Raw genomic sequence first — 21,095 nt, forward strand, 5'->3', positions numbered from 1 at the left:
CCAATGTAGGGATATTAGAGAATTCCTAAAGGAAGTAAAGATGGGGGTGGGTGGGGAAGTGTATTCTGTGGGTGAAAGCATAGGAATAGAAAGCATGGAGAAACCCAAAGCCATATTGCTGGAGCACTGGGTGGCAGAAACAGAGAGGAAGTGGGAGAGACATGCAGTAATTGAATCAAATATGAAAGGTCTAGTAAACTGTGTTAAGGCATTAGAACTTTCTGAAGAGCAGGAGGAAGCCATGATTAGTTTTGTATTTTAAAATAATCTGTTTATCCTTTGAGAATTTTTCCTTTCTCTACCATCCCCCGAATCCAACCTATTACTAAATCCTGTCCATTTCTTTTTGCCTAATTTGTTCTTTTATCTCTGTTCCCATTGCCACCAATTTAGTCCCAGCCTGTCTCACGCTTAGATGAAGAGCCCTTTTTAGCCAGTTAGTCTCCAGGCTTTCTCTCTCCAAACTGCACACAAAGACTAGACCAATAAACTCCAAAGGCTCCACCAGGATAACTCTGAAGTCCAAGCCACCCATTTTGGCACTTATGACCATTCTCTATCATGTCTAACGTTACTACTTAAAATCACTCTCCAACGAGGCAAGCAGCTTCCTCAAAAACCCTCCCCAAAGCAATTCACTTTCTTCACCCCTGCAACCCCGTAACATTTTTCCCTTCTCCCCGGGCATAATGCCCGTCTGGGGCATCCTGAGGACCTCAACCAATAGCTCTTCCATTCCCTTTTCATTTCTTCTCCACCCGCACAGACTTGGTCACAGAGAGAAGTCTTCATTTTCTTTGGTCAGAAAGACTGTCTCACATCCTACTCGCATAGGCCTCACAAGGGTACTTCATGTGCTCAGAACAAATTATTAATACTAGTCAACTCTAATTGAACCGCATCGGGAGATTTGTGGGAGTCCGAGGGCGCGGCGGAGAGAGAGATGGCACTTTAGAGGATGAACCGGAAGTGCCCAGTTCCACACAAAAGAGCCTCAGACAAAACGCTAGAGGCCAGGCTAAGTTAGTGAGAGGTACTAGCTAGGAGCAACCTACCAGGCCGCCCCAGGCGGGCCGCGGCCGTTGGTGGGCGTGACTACGCCAATCTCGCGGGAGCGGCGGTTGGGCGGGCCGTTGTCCCCGCGGGCGGGGCGAGTTGCTAAGGAAATGACTGCCCGCAGCGCCGCGCCGCGCCGCGCCGCGCCGGCTGGGCGGGGTCTGAAGCGGCGCCGTTTCCGCTTCCGCTCCCTCTCTGCTCCCGTCCCGTTACCGCCTCCTGGCCCGCCTCGCGCCTTTCACCGGCACCTTGCGTCGGTCGTGCAATTTAGCTAGTTCTTGCCACGCGCGCACCCGGGGCTCCGGCTCCGGCGCCGGCACGGGTTGCGCTTCTTTCTCCTGCCCCTGAGGCCGCCGGTCAGCCGCCGCTATGGGTGCCTACCTCTCTCAGCCCAACACGGTGAAGTGCTCTGGAGACGGGGTCGGCGCCTCGCGCCTGCCGTTGCCCTACGGCTTCTCCGCCATGCAAGGCTGGCGCGTCTCCATGGAGGTGAGGCGGGAGGGGCCCATGGGCTGGCGGCTGCAGGGCGGGAACCCGACGGAGAAAGGGAGCGGGGGATGGGGTCATCCCCGGGGGAGGGTCCTAAACGAGAGGCTGTGGCCGCAGCGGCAGTTTGTGAGGCGACAGCGAGAGCGGGGCCGTGGCCGAGAGCGACCTGCTGGGGCTAGGGGACCGTGTGACGGTGGCCAGCTTGGCGGCGAGCGCTCAGCCATGTGGGGAGAGGCACCTTCCGCCAACTGACCGACCTCCCCGTGCCTTCGCGCCATCCTCTCGTGCCAACCCAGCTTTCCAGGCTCGTAAACGGTGTGAGGTTTAGTGTAGGAGTAAAGAAAAAAGGGACTGTTTATCCATTGACTTTTGCTCGGGAGAGGCGGATAGATGTGAATGGCTGTACTTTAAGAAAAAATGTGGTATGAGAGCTCTTCCTGGACGAGGAGTTTGACAGTGAAAGGAAGCCAGGCAGATGGTCTGTTTCAAATTCATATTACCTAGTTGCCTGGTTCTGGGCACCACATGTTAATTTCAGAGGCTTGACTTGACCTCCAAGAATTGTCACTCGTTTTTTTCCTCAGGGCCTTTCCTAGCCTTTGGAAAACTTGAATTGTGTCAGTCATTCTAATTTCTTTTAAAATTATGCCTAATTATTTTTTTCTTACTGAGAATACCTCTATAACTTAGTAGTTGTCATTTGCCTGTGCTTGTTGTAGTTTATAATTTCCTTGATTTTCTATTAAAAAAAACTTTAATCTACAGAAAACTTATCCTTTTATAGAAAATTGCACTGTTGATAAAGTGGAAAATTCTGGATTAAAAGGAATAGTGTTGGGCAAATGGATATGAAACTACAAAGGTGAATAGAGAAAACTGTGGTAGGAGGGAAAGGGAGAAAGACATGTGTAAGACCTGTTTTTGTGAAGAGTATTGTGAGGTCTAGGCAGAGGAGCCAAGGAAATGCTCTAATTATGTCTGGGATGGAGGGTTTATCCAGTTAAACTAGGTGGGCTTCAGGTAGCAGGCAAATACTGTCTCCCTTGGGAATTTCTTCAAATCCCTCGCTCCTCCCTGTGGTTAGCTCTGGAATGACAGTATAAACTTAAATGGTTTGTTCTCAGACTCAAATTTTATACCTCTAGCAGACTTTATCTTCTCACCAAGTTTGGCTCCCAAATTTTACAACTTAGAAATTGAGGCCCAAAGAGATTAGGATAGCTGTGCCTTGGTGGAAAGAATCTGTAGGATAGAAATTGTTTGACACACTGTTCTCATCTGAATCAACCTGAAATGAAGCATTTATGTTTCTCTATGGTGCACTGTATGGAGCTTACCCATTCAGTTGGGTGCTTGGAAAAAAGCAGTTATCTGCCTGGTGGGAATATCTTGATGGAGCTTTGAAAGGAAAGGCTTAATGTCAATCTTGTTTTTGCCTTAGTTGGTAATTGGAGGTTCCAGTTCTATGGCATTTTCTGTTAATATTGTAAGATTTGAGGTGTCTGTCTCAGAGTAAGGCTTTTCCTTTGAGTTTCTCATTCCGTATTTTCCTCTTTTCCTCTCTGCTGTGGTTTTTTCCACTTCTCTGATATTCTTTCTGGCTTTCTTCATGAATTGAGTTGCTTGGATATTCAATTTTCCAAGTCATTTGTCCAGTGATTCTGTACTGTTTGCTTCTCTGTAGGGCATTTCCTTTTACTTTTGGTTTCTCCTCTGGTAATTGGAATATAAGTGTTCCATGAGAAGCTGTTTGGTTTGTAGAAATCTTGCTAGACTATTCCTTAAATCCTAATCTTCCTCCTGAGAGATAACCACTTAGGGTTTTAAAATCTTGTTATACTATTTCTGAATTTCCTTTTGTTTGAATAGTTAAATATACCTAATCAGATCCTCTTGAAGTCCTGTTTGGGCTCGTGTTGTGCTGCATCCATAACATTTGCTTCTGGCTTTGTTTCCTTTCTCCCTAAAGTATAATAGTTTCTTTGCTATGGCAAGAAAAGAACTTTGACTTCAACCTCTTGAGTGAAGAGCTACCTCTTAGCTTTACAGAAAGTATACTCCTGTTCCTCTTAACCTTTGGGGCTTAATTCCGCCAGTTTATTAATTCTATCAACCTTATTTGCTTAGTCCTAATGATTTAGTTGAGGTGAGTTTATCATAATGGCATACATAATAAAGGTTACTGAAATCCTGATTGATGCATAGATTCAGCCTTAGAGAGTACTGTTTATCCCTTCTCTTGAGGCAAGATGGGAACTACCAGTAGCTGGCATTTTATACTTTCTGCCCCTCTCTAGCCCCTCTTGCTGTGGAACCAGGGTGTTTTGAGGAGGGGTAATCAGATTACTACAGTTGATATTCCCTTCCCTTCTACCTTCTCGATGATTTGGAGGGACCCTTAAGCTGGTGGTGGTGGTGGTGGTGGTGGTGGTGGTTCAGTCGCGTCCAACTCTTTTCAACTGCATGAATGCAGTGCTCCAGGCTTCCCTGTCCTTCATCATCTCCTGGAATTTGCTCAAACTTATGTCCATTGAGTCAGTGATGCCATCTAACCGTCTCATCATCTGTCATCTCTTTCTCTCCTGTCTTCAATCTTTCCCAGTATCAGAATCTTTTCCAGTGAGTTGGCTGTTCGCATCAGGTTGCCAAAATATTGGACCATCAGCTTCAGTATCAGTCCTTCCAGTGAATATTCAGGGTTGATTTCCTTTAGGATTGACTGTTTTGATCTTGCTGTCCAGAGGACTCTCAAGAGTCTTCTCCAGCACCATGGTTCGAAAGCATCAATTCTTTGGCACAAAGCCTTTTTTATTGTCTAGCTCTCACATCTGTACATGACTACTGGAAAAATCATAGCTTTGACTATACGGACCTTTGTGGCAAAGTAATATCTCTGCTTTTTAATATACTGTCTAGGTTTGTCATTGGTTTCTTCCAAGGAGCAGGCGTCTTTTAATTTCATGGCTGCAGTCACCGTCCACAGTGATTTTGGAGCCCAAGAAAACAAAGTCTGTCACTGTCTTCATTGTTTCCCCATCTATTTGCCATGAAGTGACTGGACCGGATGCCATGATCTTAGTTTTTTGAATGTTGAGGGTTGGTTTTTTTTTTTAATTAATTCTACCAGTTTATTGCTACCAACCCATCTCCCTCCACCCTCATGCATGCATGTTCAGTCATGTAACCCCATGGATTGTAGCCCGCCAGGCTCCTCTGTCCATTGAATTTTCCAGGCAAGAATACTGGGACTGGCTTACCATTTCCTTCTCCAGGGTGAATGTTGTGTTTTAAGCCAGCTTTTTCACACTCTTCTTTTACCTTCATCAAGAGGCTCTTTAATTCCTCTTTGCTTTCTGCTATAAGGGTGGTGTCATCTGCATATCTGAGGTTATTGATATTATTCTCTGCAGCCTTGATTCCAGCTTGTATTTTGGGAGTTAACAGGTATGTTGTGGAAGGGTGCCTGAGAAATATTTATGGAAAGACTCTTGAGTTTCTGGTGTCAAAGAGACTAGGGTGATTTTAGTTTTTGGTTATGAGGGTCTCTGAAGTGACAAGATTGTTTTCAGTTAGGAAGTGAAGATATATATTTTTATAGATACATACTGTGCATGTGTATATTATAAACACTTACATTTACCCCCTTTTAAAGGCAGCATCAATGCATAACATATAATTTTCAGTTGGATAGCTGTTGCCATATAGAAGCTGGCTTATTAATGGTCAGAATGGGTCATCTAGAATTGAATGTACATAAGGTTTAGCAGAAAGTTCTTAAGCTACATGCATGACAGTTTCAATCATTATATTAATGGGGGAATATAAAGTGAAATATCACAGGCATGCTGTGGGGTTCCACTGGAGAGCAGGCATCTGAAGCTGAGGAGCATTTATTGTTTGATCCTCAGATTAGCGTCTCATCTCTGTGACTTAAAGCACTTTTTACTTATTGAACCAGATCAGAATTCCTTTGTCTAGGACAAGTTAAGCAACTTTCATGGAAGGGCATTCTTTTCATTTGATCAGCATGCAGTACCTTTTCTTCAACAATTCAAAGATAGTATGAAATGATATCAAATGTATGCCCTTGAGTACAGAGAAGTTGTTTCCTACTCTTCCTTTATAAGTTTTCAAACAGTTGTAAGTTACAGTCAGAATGTATTTTTCAAGATTTCAAGAATATTTTACATAAATTATTTCTATTGCCTAGTCCTCTAGCAGTTAAAACTACTCTCAACCCCTGACCACCCTCTATTGGGTTATCTACTTAGAATTGTAGAGCTTGAATTTGAGTGTAGAAATAAGATCAGATTGGTAGTTCTCGTCATTATTAGCTATCATTAAATTTGTGCTGTCTGGAAGCACAGATCTTTCGAACTGAACTAATAGCATTTCTGATGCTTAATGACACATTGTCATTTCAGTACCAATTACAGTGGAGTTTTCTGTTTCCCTCTAGATCTAGTTCAAAGATGGAGTATATTAGCTTTAATCATGTGTAGTCCTTGAAAATGTATATTCAGGTTCTTTTTAAACAACTTTATTGTGCCATGTCCATTTAAAGTATACATTTCAAGGGTCATCCAGGTTGTGCATGAATCAATCACTACTTCATTCCTTTTTTTGGCTGAATCATCTTCCATTGTATGCACATTTTGTTTATCTATTCATCAGTACATGGACGTTGGGAATTTCATATTTTGACTTTTTTGAATAATGATGCTATGAACAATCATGTTCAAACTTTTGTGTGGAAATAGTCACCCTGCTTATTTAACTTATATGCAGAGTACATCATAAGAAACATCCAGCTGGGCTGGATGAAGCACCAGCTGGAATCAAGATTCCTGGGAGAAATATCAATAACCTCAGATATGCAGAAGACACCACCCTTATGGTAGAAAGTGAAGAAGAGCTAAAAATATTTCTTTTGAGTGTATACCTAGGAGTTGAATTGCTGGGTCATATAGTAACTCCCATGTTTAACATTTTGAGAAACTGCCTACCTATTTTCCAAAGTGGTGGTTCTGTTTACATTTCTACCAGCAGTATAAGAGGGTGTCAGTTTCTCTACCTCCTCCTTATACCTGTTGCCCTTTTTTCCCCTGATTATAGCCATTCTTATGGATGTGAAATGATATTCCATTGTGATTTTGATTATATTTCTGTGATGGCTAATGATGTTTGACATCTTTCCTTGAGCTTATTGGCCATCTAGGTATTCTTGGAGAAATGTCTATTCATATCCTTTGTTTGTTTGTGGTTTTTTTTTGGCCATGCTTAGTGGCATGCAGGCATTCAGGATCTTAGTTCCCTGACCAGGTATCAAACCTGTGCCCCCTGGAAGCATGCAGAGTCTTAACCACTGGACCACCAAGGAAGCCCCTGTTGGTGGCCTTTTAGGCACCAGAATTTTAAATTTTGATGAAGTCCATTTAGGTGATCCATTTGGAGTTAATTTTTGTGTATGGTGTAAAGAAGGGGTCCAACTTCATACTTGTGCATCTGGATATGTGTTTGTCCCAGCATCATTTATTTAGGATCCTATTCTTTTCCCTCTTTGAATTATCTTGGCATCATTTTTTCAGTTCAGTTCAGTTCAGTCTCTCAGTCGTGTCCAACTCTTTGTGACCCCATGAATTGCAGCATGCCAGGCTTCCCTGTCCATCACCAACTCCCGGAGTTTACTCAAGCTCATGTCCATCGAGTCGGTGATGGCACCCAGCCATCTCATCCTCGGTCGTCCCCTTCTCCTCCTGCCCCCAATCCCTCCCAGCATCAGGGTCTTTTCCAATGAGTCAACTCTTCACATGAGGTGGCCAAAGTATTGGAGTTTCAGCTTTATCATCAGTGCTTCCAATGAAACCCAGGACTGATCTCCTTCAGAATGGATTGGTTGGATCTCCTTGCAGTCCAAGGGACTCTCAAGAGTCTTCTCCATCACCACAGTTCAAAAGCATCAGTTCTTCGGCACTCACCTTTTTTTCAGTCCAACTCTCACATCCATACATGACCACTGGAAAAACCATAGCCTTGACTAGTCGGACCTTTGTTGGCAAAGTAATGTCTCTGCTTTTGAATATGCTATCTAAATTGGTCATAACTTTCCTTCCAAGGAGTAAGCATCTTTTAATTTTATGGCTGCAGTCACCATCTGCAGTGATTTTGGAGCCCAGAAAAATAAAGTCTGACACTGTTTCCACTGTTTCCCCATCTATTTTCCATGAAGTGATGGGACCAGATGCCATGATCTTCGTTTTCTGAATGTTGAGCTTTAAGCCAACTTTTTCACTCTCCTCTTTCACTTTCATCAAGAGGCTTTTTAGCTCCTCTTCACTTTCTACCATAAGGGTGGTGTCATCTGCATATCTGAGGTTATTGATATTTCTCCCGGGAATCTTGATTCCAGCTTGTGCTTCATCCAACCCAGCTGGATGTTTCTTATGATGTACTCTGCATATAAGTTAAATAAGCAGGGTGACAATATACAGCCTTGACGTACTCCTTTTCCTATTGGAACCAGTCTGTTGTTCCATGTCCAGTTCTAACTGTTGCTTCCTGACCTGCATATAGGTTTCTCAAGAGGCACAGTTGACCATAAATATAAGGGTTTATTTCTGGACTAGTCATTCCATTCCATTTATCTGTGTACAACACTGTCTTGGTTACTATAGCTTTTTTTTTTTTTTTTCATTTCTTCTTTTTGAGTCCCTCTTATATCTTTATGAACTTTAGGATCAGTTTGTCAGTTTCACTGCAAAAGGTACCAGGGATTTTTGATAGGGCTTATTCTGAATTTGTAGATCAGTTAATGAGTATTGCTATATAAAGAGCCTCTTGATGAAAGTGAAAGAGGAGAGTGAAAAAGCTGGCTTAAAACTCAACATTCAAAAAACTTAAGATCATGACATCTGGTCCCATCACTTCATAGCAAATAGATGGGGAAACAATGGAAACAGAGACAGACTTTATTTTCTTGGGCTCCAAAATCACTGCAGATGGTGATTGCAGCCATGAAATTAAAAAACGCTTGCTCTTTGGAAGAAAAACTGTGACAAACCCAGATAGCATATTAAAAAGGAGAGACATAACTTTACTGGCAAAAGTCTGTGTAGTCAAAGCTATGATTTTTCCAGTAGTCATGTATGGATATGAGAGTTGGAGCATAAAGAAGGTTGAGCGCCAAAGAATTGATGCTTTTGAACTGTGGTGTTGGAGAAGACTCTTCAGAGTCCCTTGGACTGCAAGGAGATCCAACCAGTGAATCTTAAAGGAAGTCAGTCTGGAATATTCATTGGAAGGACTGATGTTGAAGCTGAAGCTCCAGTACTTTGGCCACTGGATGCAAAGAACTGACTCATGAGTAAAGACCCTCATGCTGGGAAAGATTGAAGGCAGGAGGAGAAGGGGATGACAGAGGACGAGATAGTTGGATGGCATCACCAACTCAATGCACATGAGTTTGAGCAAGCTCTGGGAGTTGGTGATGGACAGGGAAGCACAGTGCATTGGGTTGCAAAGAGTTGGATACGACTGAGTGACTGAACTATCTTAATGATATTAAACCTATAGTTTTCTTGTGATGTCTGTCTGGTTTTGGTATCAGAATAATATTGGCCTCAGAATGAGTTGGGAAGTGTTATCTCCTTTATTTTGGAAGAGTTTATGAAGAATTCATACTATTTTTTTAAATATTTGGTAGAGCTCACTGGTGATGCCATCTGAGCATGGGCTTTTGGTAGGAAGTGTGTTTGTCTGGTAAAATACACATAACATAAAATTTTCCATCTTAACCATTTAGAACGTACAGATCAGTAGTGTTAAGTAAATTCACTTTGTTGTGCAACCAATCTCCAGAACTCTTTTCATCTTGCAAAACTGAAACTATACCCACTAAACTACTCCCCATCCCCCTCCCACCCCGTACCCTGCCCCTAGCAACCATTCCTCTTCTACTTTCTGTCTATGAATTTGACTGCTCTGGATACCAAAGTACTGGCTGGCTTATTTCACTTAGCATCATATCCTCAAGGTTTATCCATGTTGTAGCATGTGTCAGAATTTCCTTTTTAAAGCTGCATGATATTCCTTGGCCCATATGTACCACATTTTTAAAATTCATTCATCTCCCGGTGAACACGTGAGTTTTTCTACTTTTGGGCTATTGTGAACAAAGCTGCTATGAACATAGGTGTGTCAGTACCTCTTTGAGACCCTAATGGAAAGATTAAGATCAGGTTGTCTGGAAAAGGCTCACAGTGGATTAGCTGTGTCCTCACCAGGCAAAGGACTCCGCTGGTGTCTCTTACTATAAGAGTACTAATCTCATTCATGAGAGCTCCTTCCTCATGACTTAATTGCCTCTCAAAGTTGGCACCTCTAAATACCATCACATTGGCAATGAAGTTTCAATATATGAATGTTGGGGGGACATAAAACATTCAGTCTGTAACACAGTGGTAATATGCGCATATGATTTTTACAATCAGACAGTAATACATGCCTTTTAAAAATGTAGTTCTCTTTCCAACCACTTTGAAAATTTTTTCCTTGAGTTGCAATGATTTAGATAAATTTAAGTATCAGAAATCTAAATGGTTGATCCAGTAACAAAGGAGCTTTCATGGATGTATTTGTAACCTTAGGAATAATAAAGTGAAAGTGAAAATTGCTCAATCGTGTCTGACTCTATGCAACCATGTGGATCGTAGCCTGCCAGGCTCCTCTGTCCATGGAATTCTCCAGGCAGTTCTGCTGGAGTGGGTAGCCATTCCCTTCTCCAGGGGATCTTTCCAACCCAGGGATCAAACCCAGCTCTCCTACATGCAGGTGGATTCTTTACTGTCTGAGCCAGTAGGGAAGCCCACAGGAAAGGCAAGCAGTTTATTAATAACAGATCCATTGTTTGTCTAGATGGTCAGAGGGGCTGTGTGACACATGATCTAATAAGGCAAGACCTGAGAGTCCTGATTCAGGTGACCTGTGTATTCTACATCATTTCTTTCAGATCATCTCGGTTAATGTGTTAGGACACATCTCTAGGTTTAGAATAGTAAATAAAGGAGGAGTTATCCCTAAGATATTTGTAAAACAGCCTGTTTTCATGCTGTTTTGGACCTACGACACTTTTTCCCTATGGAATTTGGATAACGATACAAGATAATATATGCTGAATGCCAAATTATTGGTACAAACAGTCAATATTAAGAGAGTTCAGAACGGGAATGATCACAGAACATTGGTGTGATCTTTTGGAGGTGGTGAGACTAACTGGACCTTTAGGAAACAGTATAAATGGTAACAAATGGGGAGGAGAAAAATGAGAGAAGGAAAAATATTAGAAGAGATAGGAGGAAAGATTGAGGTAGGCATGCTTACTATGCCAGGGTAGAGTGTTCTAGTATCAAGAGTGCTAAGAGTAGTTTCTTTTGGGGAATGGTATGAGTTAAAGAGACTATAGGTTATGGAGATGGATAGAAATGATTATTGAGTGCCTTTAGTTGCCAGTAAGTTATATGGAATTAATCTAATGCAGTAGGGTTCACTGAAGGGCCTGACAGTAAAACGTCATATTAGGGAGATTAATCTGGCAGCTGGATGTATGTGGGCTGGATTACAGGAGATAGAGACAGGAGAGGAGTTAAAATACTGAGTAAAGTAATCCAGGATCATAGTTATGAGGGGGAAGTTAGCAGAACTCAGTGATAGATGTTGATAGATGGAAGTCAGGGAGGACTGATGACTAGGGGTTGCCTAGGAGAGTTAAGATTCCATCCACAGGAATAAGACATGTAGGAGAAGCTGTGATTTTTGTTGTCGTTGTTGTTGAGGGCAGTGACTGCTAAGTTCCTGTTTACATATGTTAAGTTTGAGGTGGAGAAGGGACATCCTGTGGAAACAGACAGTTGGAGGTATAGAATTACAGTTCTTCACAGAACCCAAGAGAACTTTTGAGAAAGCTGACATGGTTTGCACTATTTAATTTCATACAGTGGTTGGGGAGAATGAAGCCTGCAAAATGGCTGTTTGGGTTGCTGTTATGGTTATTGCCTGTCTCTGACTTATGATCATGAGGGAGAAGGGTTTGTGTTTGAGAGAAAATGTTAATCTAGAAAGAGAAGAAATACTGCTTCTGAGGAAGACGTGAAGGAGAGGTTAGACACTGCTATGGAGAAATTAGAAATCTTCCTAGGGAAGTTGAGGTATATCTTGAAATAAGACCTCAGTCTAAGTAAAGTAAGAGGTTAGCTCATCTGCTAAGTAATTGTTTTGTCGCAACCCCATGGACTGTATCCCACCCACCAGGCTCTTCTCTCCGTGGAATTTCCTGGGCAAGAATACTGGAGTGGGTTGCCATTTCCTTCTCCAGGGGAACTTCGCCACCCAGAGATCAAACCTGTGTCTCCTGCATTGGCAGGCAGATTCTTTACTGCTGAGCCACCAGGGAAGCCTTTTTTTCTGCTAAGAATGAACAGAAAATATCCTTGAGAACTTGAGTAGTGTGGAAAAGGTTTGTGACTAACTATGGTTCATATATTTAAGAGTCAGTGCAGAATAGAGAAAAAAATTCTAAATGGAAGTAGTCACTGTAGTCAACATGATTTCATGACATTTTTATGACTAGCAATACTTAGTGGCTTAGATTCAAGGGTAAAGAAAGCAGTTGGTCGGGTTATACAAGGATGGATGAGTTTTTCTAGATTGCTAAGAGACAGTGTTGAAATGCTTAGCTCTGACTCAGAAAGGGACAGAAAGGCAAGGGTAAAGGTAGGGAGGCTATGGTTGAAGATATAAGGGGGGAATTGAAGTGCTTAGAGAAGGTAGAACAGTTCCAAGTGACATAGATCCAAAGCCTTACCAAAAGGTGGAGGAGAACAAACCTCAAGGCAGGAAGTGAATCTTTATTGTGGGCATTCCTGTTTGAGAAAAAGGATAGAGAAAACAAATGTGAACTGGGTATGACATTCAGAGCAGAATACATGTATATACTTCGGTACTACATCCCAGTTTCCAAAGAATTTCTACTCATTATACATCATCCTCGTGATTGTCCTGTGAGAATATGAATAATGCAGATACTCTCATTCCATATTATAGAAATAATTATTACCCAAATCTCACCTTCCACTATTTGGTATGCGATCTTACAGATTTCTTACATACAGATAATTTATGTTTTGTTTATCACTTAATATGTTGTGAAATCATTTCTAAATGAACACATATTCATCATTTCTAACAACTGCATATATTCCGTTGGAGAGATGTACTGTTTGTGATCTATTCATGGAAATTTAGATGATGATTATTTTTTTATTGTAAGTAATGCTATAATGAGCATTCTTTGTATCTTTTTATCCTTCCTTTAGTACTCCCATAAGATAAATCTAGAAGTCAAATTTCTAGATCAAAAGACATGGACATTTTAATACATATTACCAAATTGCCTTCCAGGAAAACTGCTAACTTATATTCCTGTTGATCAGAGTATGAGAATGTGTTTTTATCTTCACTCTTCTTACTACTGGATACTGTTAATCTTTTTCATCACTCTAATTTGCACAAAAAGATAATTCCTTGTTTTTTTTAATGTCCATTTGATTACTGTAGAGGGTAATGATTTTTCCAGTGTTCACTGATGGCTAGATCTGCTTCAAAATCACATGATCTTGTGAAGAGCGATGAGAAGTCAGAGATATTTTAAATAGAGGTATGGGTTCAAAAGAGACAATACAGCTGTGATTTAGAGTGGTGTTGCAGGACAGAGAAAGACCAGTTGATTCTCTTGTCCACTGGGAAGTAGTAGACAGGAATAGTGCTAAACTCCTCTACCAAAAAGGTGCAATTAAAAGACATTTAATTTACTTTTGAAAAGCTAAACATTCCCATGGTTCCCTCTTGCTCCCATTCATCTGTTTGTACCCTCATGCAGTTTATTAGTTTTCTGTGTGTCCTTATAGTATTAAAGTATGAGAAGACAGATGTCTATTCCTGTACTCCCTCTTACACAAAAAGCAGCTTACTAAATAAATATGTTGTTATATGCTTTGCTTGCTTTATTTAACAAAATATCTTGGAGATTGTCCATGGATTTTTTTTTTTTTTTTTTAAGGAAAGCGGAATTTGTGGGTCTCTAGTATTCACTGACATGATTTTAATTTACTGTTACTTCAATGTGAACAAACATAGACCTGGACATAAATTCCATGCCAACAAACCAAACTGCAAAATCAACAGAACTAAAATCAACATTAATGTGACATAGCTATTTTGCTGAAACTAATCAGACACAGCACATCTTGGCACATAATGGATACTCAGATATTTGAATGAATGAATGAACGAACGAATGAATGAATTCTGAGGCACGTTAAAGGTTGAGAACCACTGTAGAGACGATCATAAAAGGCAAGAAAGATGTTGGTGAAAGGAGAGGAGGGGGCAGTATGATAAACCCTAGCTTAGAGGGATGGTAGGTCAGCATGGCTGGTGGTAGAGTCATTGGTAAAGTGGGGGAGAGGAGGAAGATGAGTTTGGTGTGGGGTTCTCTAGATCTCAGGGATGAGGCTAAGAGGCAGTTGTGTCGATGACCACACAGGCCATCAAAGGCCTTCCGAGGATCCCCATTAGCTTCTGGGGGCCTTTCTCCTGGAGACAGAGGGAAATAAAAGAGTCCCTCCTTTTCGTTTGCATGTCTTAAAACCCTAAGTTTAATTTTCTAGCGGACTTGTATAATGACAGCATAGTCTTATTTTAGGGACAGCAGAACTGATACACTCAGATTTCCTCTATCAATATAATTTTAAAAATGTAAATACTAAATACTTGAAAGACAAAGTAGAACTATTAACTTTACTAATTAATCAGAATAAATAGTTACATCCTTTTTGTCTGTAGAGAATATACCTATAAGACCATTGCAAATTTCTTTTCAGATGTGCTGTGCCTTCAGAATTAAATGGTGTCTCAGTTCCAGCTGGGGGTGGGAGGTGGGACAACTCTTTGTGGCCCCATGGACTACAGCCCTCCATGCTCCTCTGTCCATGGGATTATCTAGGCAAGAATACTGGAGTGGGTTGCCATTTCCTTCTCCACGGGATCTTCCCGACGCAGGGATCTAACCCATGTCTCCTTCATCAGCAGGCGGATTCTTTACCACTGAGCCACCTGGGAAGTGGCTGATTTAATTGTAAATTCCAGTTAACAAGTACTGCATACAGTGTAGTTTAATAACTATTTGTTGGAAAGATTTTCTTTTGTAACTGTATCCTCCACCTAGCCTGGTGGGGTAATCTGTTTTGATGGTGCTTTTCTGGGGATGAGGGGGTGGGGAAGGGATACTTCCACTCAGGCTGTCTTAGGATTCTCCTAGAAATTTTGCAGGTAGGTAAGACTTTCCTGTCGCTTTGTCACTTTTTGCTGTCCTTCCTAACATTTTCTTCCTTGAAGTTCACTGATTCATAGAATGGGTCTGGAAGTGACTTTAAAGATCCTTTATTCTGGTTCTTCCCATAGCTGCCACAAATCCAAAAGGGTCAGGTCTAGAGTTCCAACAGCCAAACATTCTGCCATCTGGACTGAGATCTCCTAGGCTGAGGCTGCTAGACTGCAGAGGTAGTGGCCTGATTCATCTCTTCCCTTCTTCCCTCCTGTCTTCCTTTCCTTTTGCTCTCTCCCTCCCTTCCCTCCTTCCTCCCCACTTCCTTTCTCCCACCCTTGTGCTGTTCTTATCATCCCATCTTCCTTATTTCTAGGCCATGTAGGTCAGCCACGGAAGGGTTTAGTGAGATTAAGATGTGAAGGCAATCCTTCTGACCTGAGATGCACAAGGAAGAATATCTTTTGACCTTAAGAAATGCTAATTATGCTCTTTTTCATAGGATGCTCACAACTGTATTCCTGAGCTGGACAGTGAGACAGCCATGTTTTCTGTCTATGATGGACATGGAGGTAACTTTAGCAGATCATATTGGTAAATTCTGGGAACCCCAATTCCAGGTCCTTTGTTCCTTTTTTTTCCCAGAGTTCTGGTCCTCAGATACCATTTCCTGCCTAGTGCTGTTTTTCTCTATTCTGCCATTCGTTTTTCCCAGTAGGATATTTGATTTGTTCTTAATCTCACCAGGCCTTGTTTTAATACAAGAAGCCTTCCCCTATATTAACATTTGTCTCTTTTTCACTGAAAACTAAGTATACAGGTGAGAAAACACATGGGCAGTATTAACATAGCCCCGAGAGAGGTGATGGTAAAATCCGTTTTCTTGGTCAGAACATCCTAAAACATTGTTGTTCATATAGGTTTCAGATGTGCTAAGATATTCATCTCCTTAAGCTTTGGGATTCACTGGTGTGTTGATATTGTATCACTTTCTGTGTGTGCAAAGCTGTGCTCTGGGTGACTTTACCTTTCTTCTAGGAGAGGAAGTTGCCTTGTACTGTGCCAAATATCTTCCTGATATCATCAAAGATCAGAAGGCCTACAAAGAAGGCAAGCTACAGAAGGTCTGTCTTCCCACACTGTTCGTTCTCCATTTCTGCAGACTTTCTCTTTTTCTTCCTCACCTCCCCCGGCCCCAATCCTTGGCTTTTCTTTTTTGATTGCCACCTAGCTGCTTCTTACTATATTTCTTAATTCTTTACCTAAAATGAGCTTATTCCCACTTGGTCCTTATTAGAGTGTCTTATTGATTCCCAAGTCTCTGAACTGTTTGTCTCTGAGTTATCTCACAGCTTGGTGGATCACTCTGATTTGCATCCCATCCTTGTGCCCAGGATTGTGTATAGGCAATTCATTTTGTACCTGCAGTTTTTCCTACACTTGCTTTATACTATTTTGCTTATATTTAGGCTTTGGAAGATGCCTTCTTGGCTATTGATGCCAAACTAACCACTGAGGAAGTCATTAAGGAGCTGGCACAGATTGCAGGGCGACCCACTGAAGATGAGGATGAAAAAGAAAAAGTTGCTGATGAAGATGATGGTGAGTGTGGCACCTTTTGTTTGAGAGGAAATAGGCATATTAAAGAACTATTCTTTAATATACATATAAATTACGTGTCAACTCTGAGAGAAAATGGCTTCCTTGAGACCTGGGAAATCCCCTGTACGTTAAAGAATCCCCTGTACTACAGGTGGTCACGAACAGGAGAGAGGATTAACCTTTGTTGAGTCCATAGTGTTATAGTTGTAAGAACTTTAGTATACATTATCTTTTGTCATTGTAATGGGGTCTTTCTGGTTCCTTTCGATGTTTATGTGATCTCTTCTTTTAAGATTGGAACTGCTGTTAGCTATACCAGCCGGTCATTAAGCCTGGGCCATAGGCCTGGACTGGCATTGTGGACTTCCTGGGTCCTCAGTCAGAATACGGTTTCCAGCTTACCCATAAAACATGAGAGGTGATAGGCGACACATACAGTGACTAGTATTCCTTTGACTAAGAAGGGAGTGAAACACAAAGACCAAAGGAAATATCTGGAGGCTGATGTTGCTTGAGGAAAAGGAAGCAAAGGGCTGTTTTTCTGTTTTCTGAGTTGTGAAAAGAGACAGGAGCTACTCGAGAAGGGGAGGTGGTGGGCAAGTAAGTCGGAAGTCAGGTCACAAGGGCCATGGAGGTAGTAAGGGACTGCTTCCCGGAGGAGTCTGGCGTGGGGCGCTGATGTAGCATCTCCCCTGCAGTGGACAATGAGGAGGCTGCACTGCTGCATGAAGAGGCTACCATGACTATTGAAGAGCTGCTGACACGCTACGGGCAGAACTGTCACAAGGGTGCTCCCCACAGCAAATCTGGAGCTGGGACAGGCGAGGAACCAGGGTCCCAGGGCCTCAATGGGGAGGCAGGACCCGAGGACCCATCTAGGGAAACTTCTGCAGAGGAAAATGGCCCCACAGCCAAGGCTCACACAGGCCTTTCCTCCAACTCGGAATGTGGGACTGAGGCAGGCCAAGGTGGGGAGCCTGGCACTCCCACTGGTGAGGCTGGGCCTTCCTGCTCTTCAGCCTCCGACAAGCTGCCTCGAGTTGCTAAGTCCAAGTTCTTTGAGGACAGTGAGGATGAGTCAGATGAGGCGGAGGAGGAAGAGGAAGACAGCGAGGTAAGGGCCCATGGGGTCAGACAGATGCTGAAGTTGTAGAGAGGGCCTGGTTGATTGCGGTGCATAATTGCTTTCTACTCTTTTCTGTCTCCTATTTTGACAGCATCCCGCAAATATAGTTTAAGCTTTTAAAAAATTCATGATCTCTGCTAACACAGGTACCATTAGCGCCCTCTTACCTCTTCTTTTGTTGACATTGTAACAAATAGATTTAGTTCTAGCCTTTCAGAATTTGTCTCCTAGAGAGATAACAAGATGGTCTTCCTTTTGGATAGTTGGGTGTTTTTTTTTGGGCAGCTTATTCTCTGGTCATGTTGCTGGAAGGTGCATTTGGTTAGCAGCCCTGGCCTTCCCCAAGGTTTCCTGCTAGTGACCACTGAACCTAGTTCAGGAAACCAGTATTTCCATGCTAGCCCTCTCTCCCTTCTGCCACATTTTTCCATCAGGATCTTACATATATGCATCTACTATGTTTTGAGAATCTGTGTTCAGTAAAGGCCTCTTGGTTCTGAGTGCATTAGGGGGAGGGGCAAGGGGGTCACCCCAGCCTCAGTAGCCTGGGGTCGTCCCTCTGGCAGGAATGCAGTGAGGAAGAAGATGGCTACAGCAGTGAAGAGGCAGAGAATGAGGAAGATGAGGATGATACTGAGGAGGCTGAAGAGGATGATGAAGAAGAAGAGATGATGGTGCCTGGGATGGAAGGCAAAGAGGAGGTGTGTGGGGAAAGGGTGGGCAGTGAATCTGAGAAAGCCAAGAGGCTAGGTGTGGTGAATTCTCTGACTGTGATTTTGGGAGAAGGGTCCCCTTTCTGTCTTCGCATTGAAGTCAGTGGTCACGGGGGGATTTACTACAAGGGGAACTAGGTCTTTTGGGTAGAATTGTCTCACCAAAGGGGGCGAGCATGCTGTAGTTTCTGCAAAGATTAAATCTGTGCTCCTTCTGTCTGTTAAAGCCCTCTTGGTGGTCCTAGGGAGAGGAGAAAATATAGGAGAATGAGAACTCTTATCCAGGAGCTCCTATGATGCTCCCTTTCTTCCTTTTAAGCCTGGCTCTGACAGTGGTACAACAGCAGTGGTGGCTCTGATACGAGGGAAGCAGTTGATTGTAGCCAATGCAGGAGACTCCCGCTGTGTGGTGTCTGAGGCTGGCAAAGCTTTAGACATGTCCTATGACCACAAACCGGAGGATGAAGTGGAGCTAGCACGCATCAAGAATGCTGGGGGCAAGGTTACCATGGATGGGCGAGTCAACGGTGGCCTCAACCTCTCCAGAGCCATTGGTAAGTGCCAAGAGACTATGGGAAAGACTTCTGGGGTCTTGTTCTCTGTTCTAGTCGACTATAGCAAACTTCAATCTTCAGAGCCCTTTTATTTTTCAAACTACTATTGTATCTACTGCCTCTGTCCCTTAAACATCTCTGTGAAATAGGTAAGATAGGTATTGAAAAAGACAGGTTAGTGACTGACCTGAAGTTCAGCAACCTAAAGACAGGGCTGAAACCAGAAAAATTAAAACTCACTTCATCCCACTAGATAATAGAACTTGTAAAGAATAGAAATGAATGGCAGGGTTTGACTGGCCTCAAAACACAAATCTGTGGGAGGTGCTCAGACTACTTACTCATCAACCAACCATTCCTTTACTTCAGGAGACCACTTTTACAAGAGAAACAAGAACCTGCCACCAGAGGAACAGATGATTTCGGCCCTTCCTGACATCAAGGTGCTGACTCTCACAGACGATCATGAGTTCATGGTCATTGCCTGTGATGGCATATGGTGAGCACTGGCAGAACACCCTAAAATTCCCTTTTTCCCCTGCAGTGTTACTTCTCATGTGGGGCTCTGAGCTTCTTTATCTTCTTACTAATGACTATAGTCAGCCCCTTTTTTCAGGTTGCTCTAACATTAGAGCCTATATAGGCAACTAACTTGGTGTCAAGATCCCCAAGCGGAAGGCAGAGCTGACAGCAGTCTCTGTGGGTGTTTACATTGGCCTGGGGCATCTGTCAGGCTTCCCAGGTGGCGCAGTGGTCAAGAATATACCTGTCAGTGCAGGAGACAGGTTCAGTCCCTTGTTTGGGAAGATCCTCCTGGAAGAGATATTGGCAACCCACTCTAGTATTCTTGCCTGGAGAATGCCATGGACAGAGGAGCCTGGTGGGTCCATAAGAGTTGGACACACTTGAGCAGCTGAGCACACACACATGGGGCATTTGTCACCGATTCTATCCATATTCTTCTACTCTGCCTTGGTGGGACTAAAAAAGATTCTTTACTGTTGTTTATGACCCCAGGAATGTGATGAGCAGCCAGGAAGTTATAGACTTTATTCAGTCGAAGATCAGCCAGCGTGATGAAAATGGGGAGCTTCGGTTACTGTCATCCATTGTGGAAGAGGTAAGTCCAAGGATGGAAGAGGGTGTTTGGTTTGTGTATCCAAAATTTTCTCTTTTAGCCTAAGTTAAAATCAGAGCCTGGGAATATCACTATTTACTGACATACTAAACTCTGACTAGAAAGATCCACTTTCCCTCGTTTCCCTGACTTACACCTTATGGACTAGCTTACAGCCTGTTTTGTGGCGCCTGTTGCCTGTTCCCTTCCTTCTGCCACCTTGTCTCAGCAAGGCCAGCCCTCTAAGATTTTAGGTTCCCAGAAAGTTTTCAAACCCTGCAGCTGAGCTGCCCCTTCCCTTTTGTAGCTGCTGGATCAATGCCTGGCACCAGACACTTCTGGGGACGGTACAGGGTGTGACAACATGACCTGCATCATCATTTGCTTCAAGCCCCGAAACACAGCAGCGCCTCAGCTAGAGAGTGGCAAGCGGAAACTGGAGGAGGTGCTGTCTACTGAGGGGGCTGAAGAAAATGGCAACAGTGACAAGAAGAAGGCCAAGCGGGACTAGCGGTTGTCAAGATCTCTGCCCACCTAGACTGTTTTCTGAGCCCTCCAGACTGAGACTGAGTTTTGTCTTTTTCCTTTAGCCTTAGCAGTGGTTATCAGGTGTGCAGGGAGAGCTGGGTGGCTTGGCTCAGCCCATTCCAAAGAGGGCTCTCCCTCCACACAGCAGCCTGGGAGCCTCTGCTGTCCTCCCCAGCCTCCTCCTTGCTCCTTGGGGCTCATCACCGGTTCTGTGCCTGTGCTCTGTTGTGTTGGAGGGAAGGACTGGTGGTTCTGGTTTTTACTCTGTGAACTTTATTTAAGGACATTCTTTTTTATTGGCGGCTCCATGGCCCCTAGCCGCTTGCACCTGCTCTCTGTTGTACACTTTCAATCAACTTTTTCAGACTAAAGGCCAAAACCTAATCGTGCTCATGGTGTCCTTTTTTTCTCTACTGCCATCTTCGCTCGCCCAGGGTGCCCTGGCTGCGTACTTAATTCCCACCAGAGTAGCATCTACGTAGCCCTTTTCCTGCGCGCGCGGTTGTTTGTGTGTATGTGTGCTCGCACCTGC

General features: G+C 43.1%; 1 protein-coding gene across 1 annotated transcript; it reads left to right on the forward strand.

Moving 5' to 3' along the window:
* PPM1G (protein phosphatase, Mg2+/Mn2+ dependent 1G) lies at positions 1,154-20,952 on the forward strand. Its single transcript, XM_018055501.1, has 10 exons — positions 1,154-1,545; positions 15,426-15,495; positions 15,962-16,047; positions 16,393-16,525; positions 17,224-17,639; positions 18,218-18,352; positions 18,684-18,918; positions 19,288-19,417; positions 19,936-20,038; positions 20,343-20,952. The coding sequence occupies exons 1-10, from the start codon at positions 1,426-1,428 to the stop codon at positions 20,544-20,546; spliced, it is 1,632 nt and encodes a 543-aa protein (XP_017910990.1). The 5' UTR covers positions 1,154-1,425; the 3' UTR covers positions 20,547-20,952.

Source organism: Capra hircus, chromosome 11, assembly GCF_001704415.2.
Source record: "Capra hircus breed San Clemente chromosome 11, ASM170441v1, whole genome shotgun sequence".
Classification (NCBI taxonomy): Eukaryota; Metazoa; Chordata; class Mammalia; order Artiodactyla; family Bovidae; genus Capra; species Capra hircus.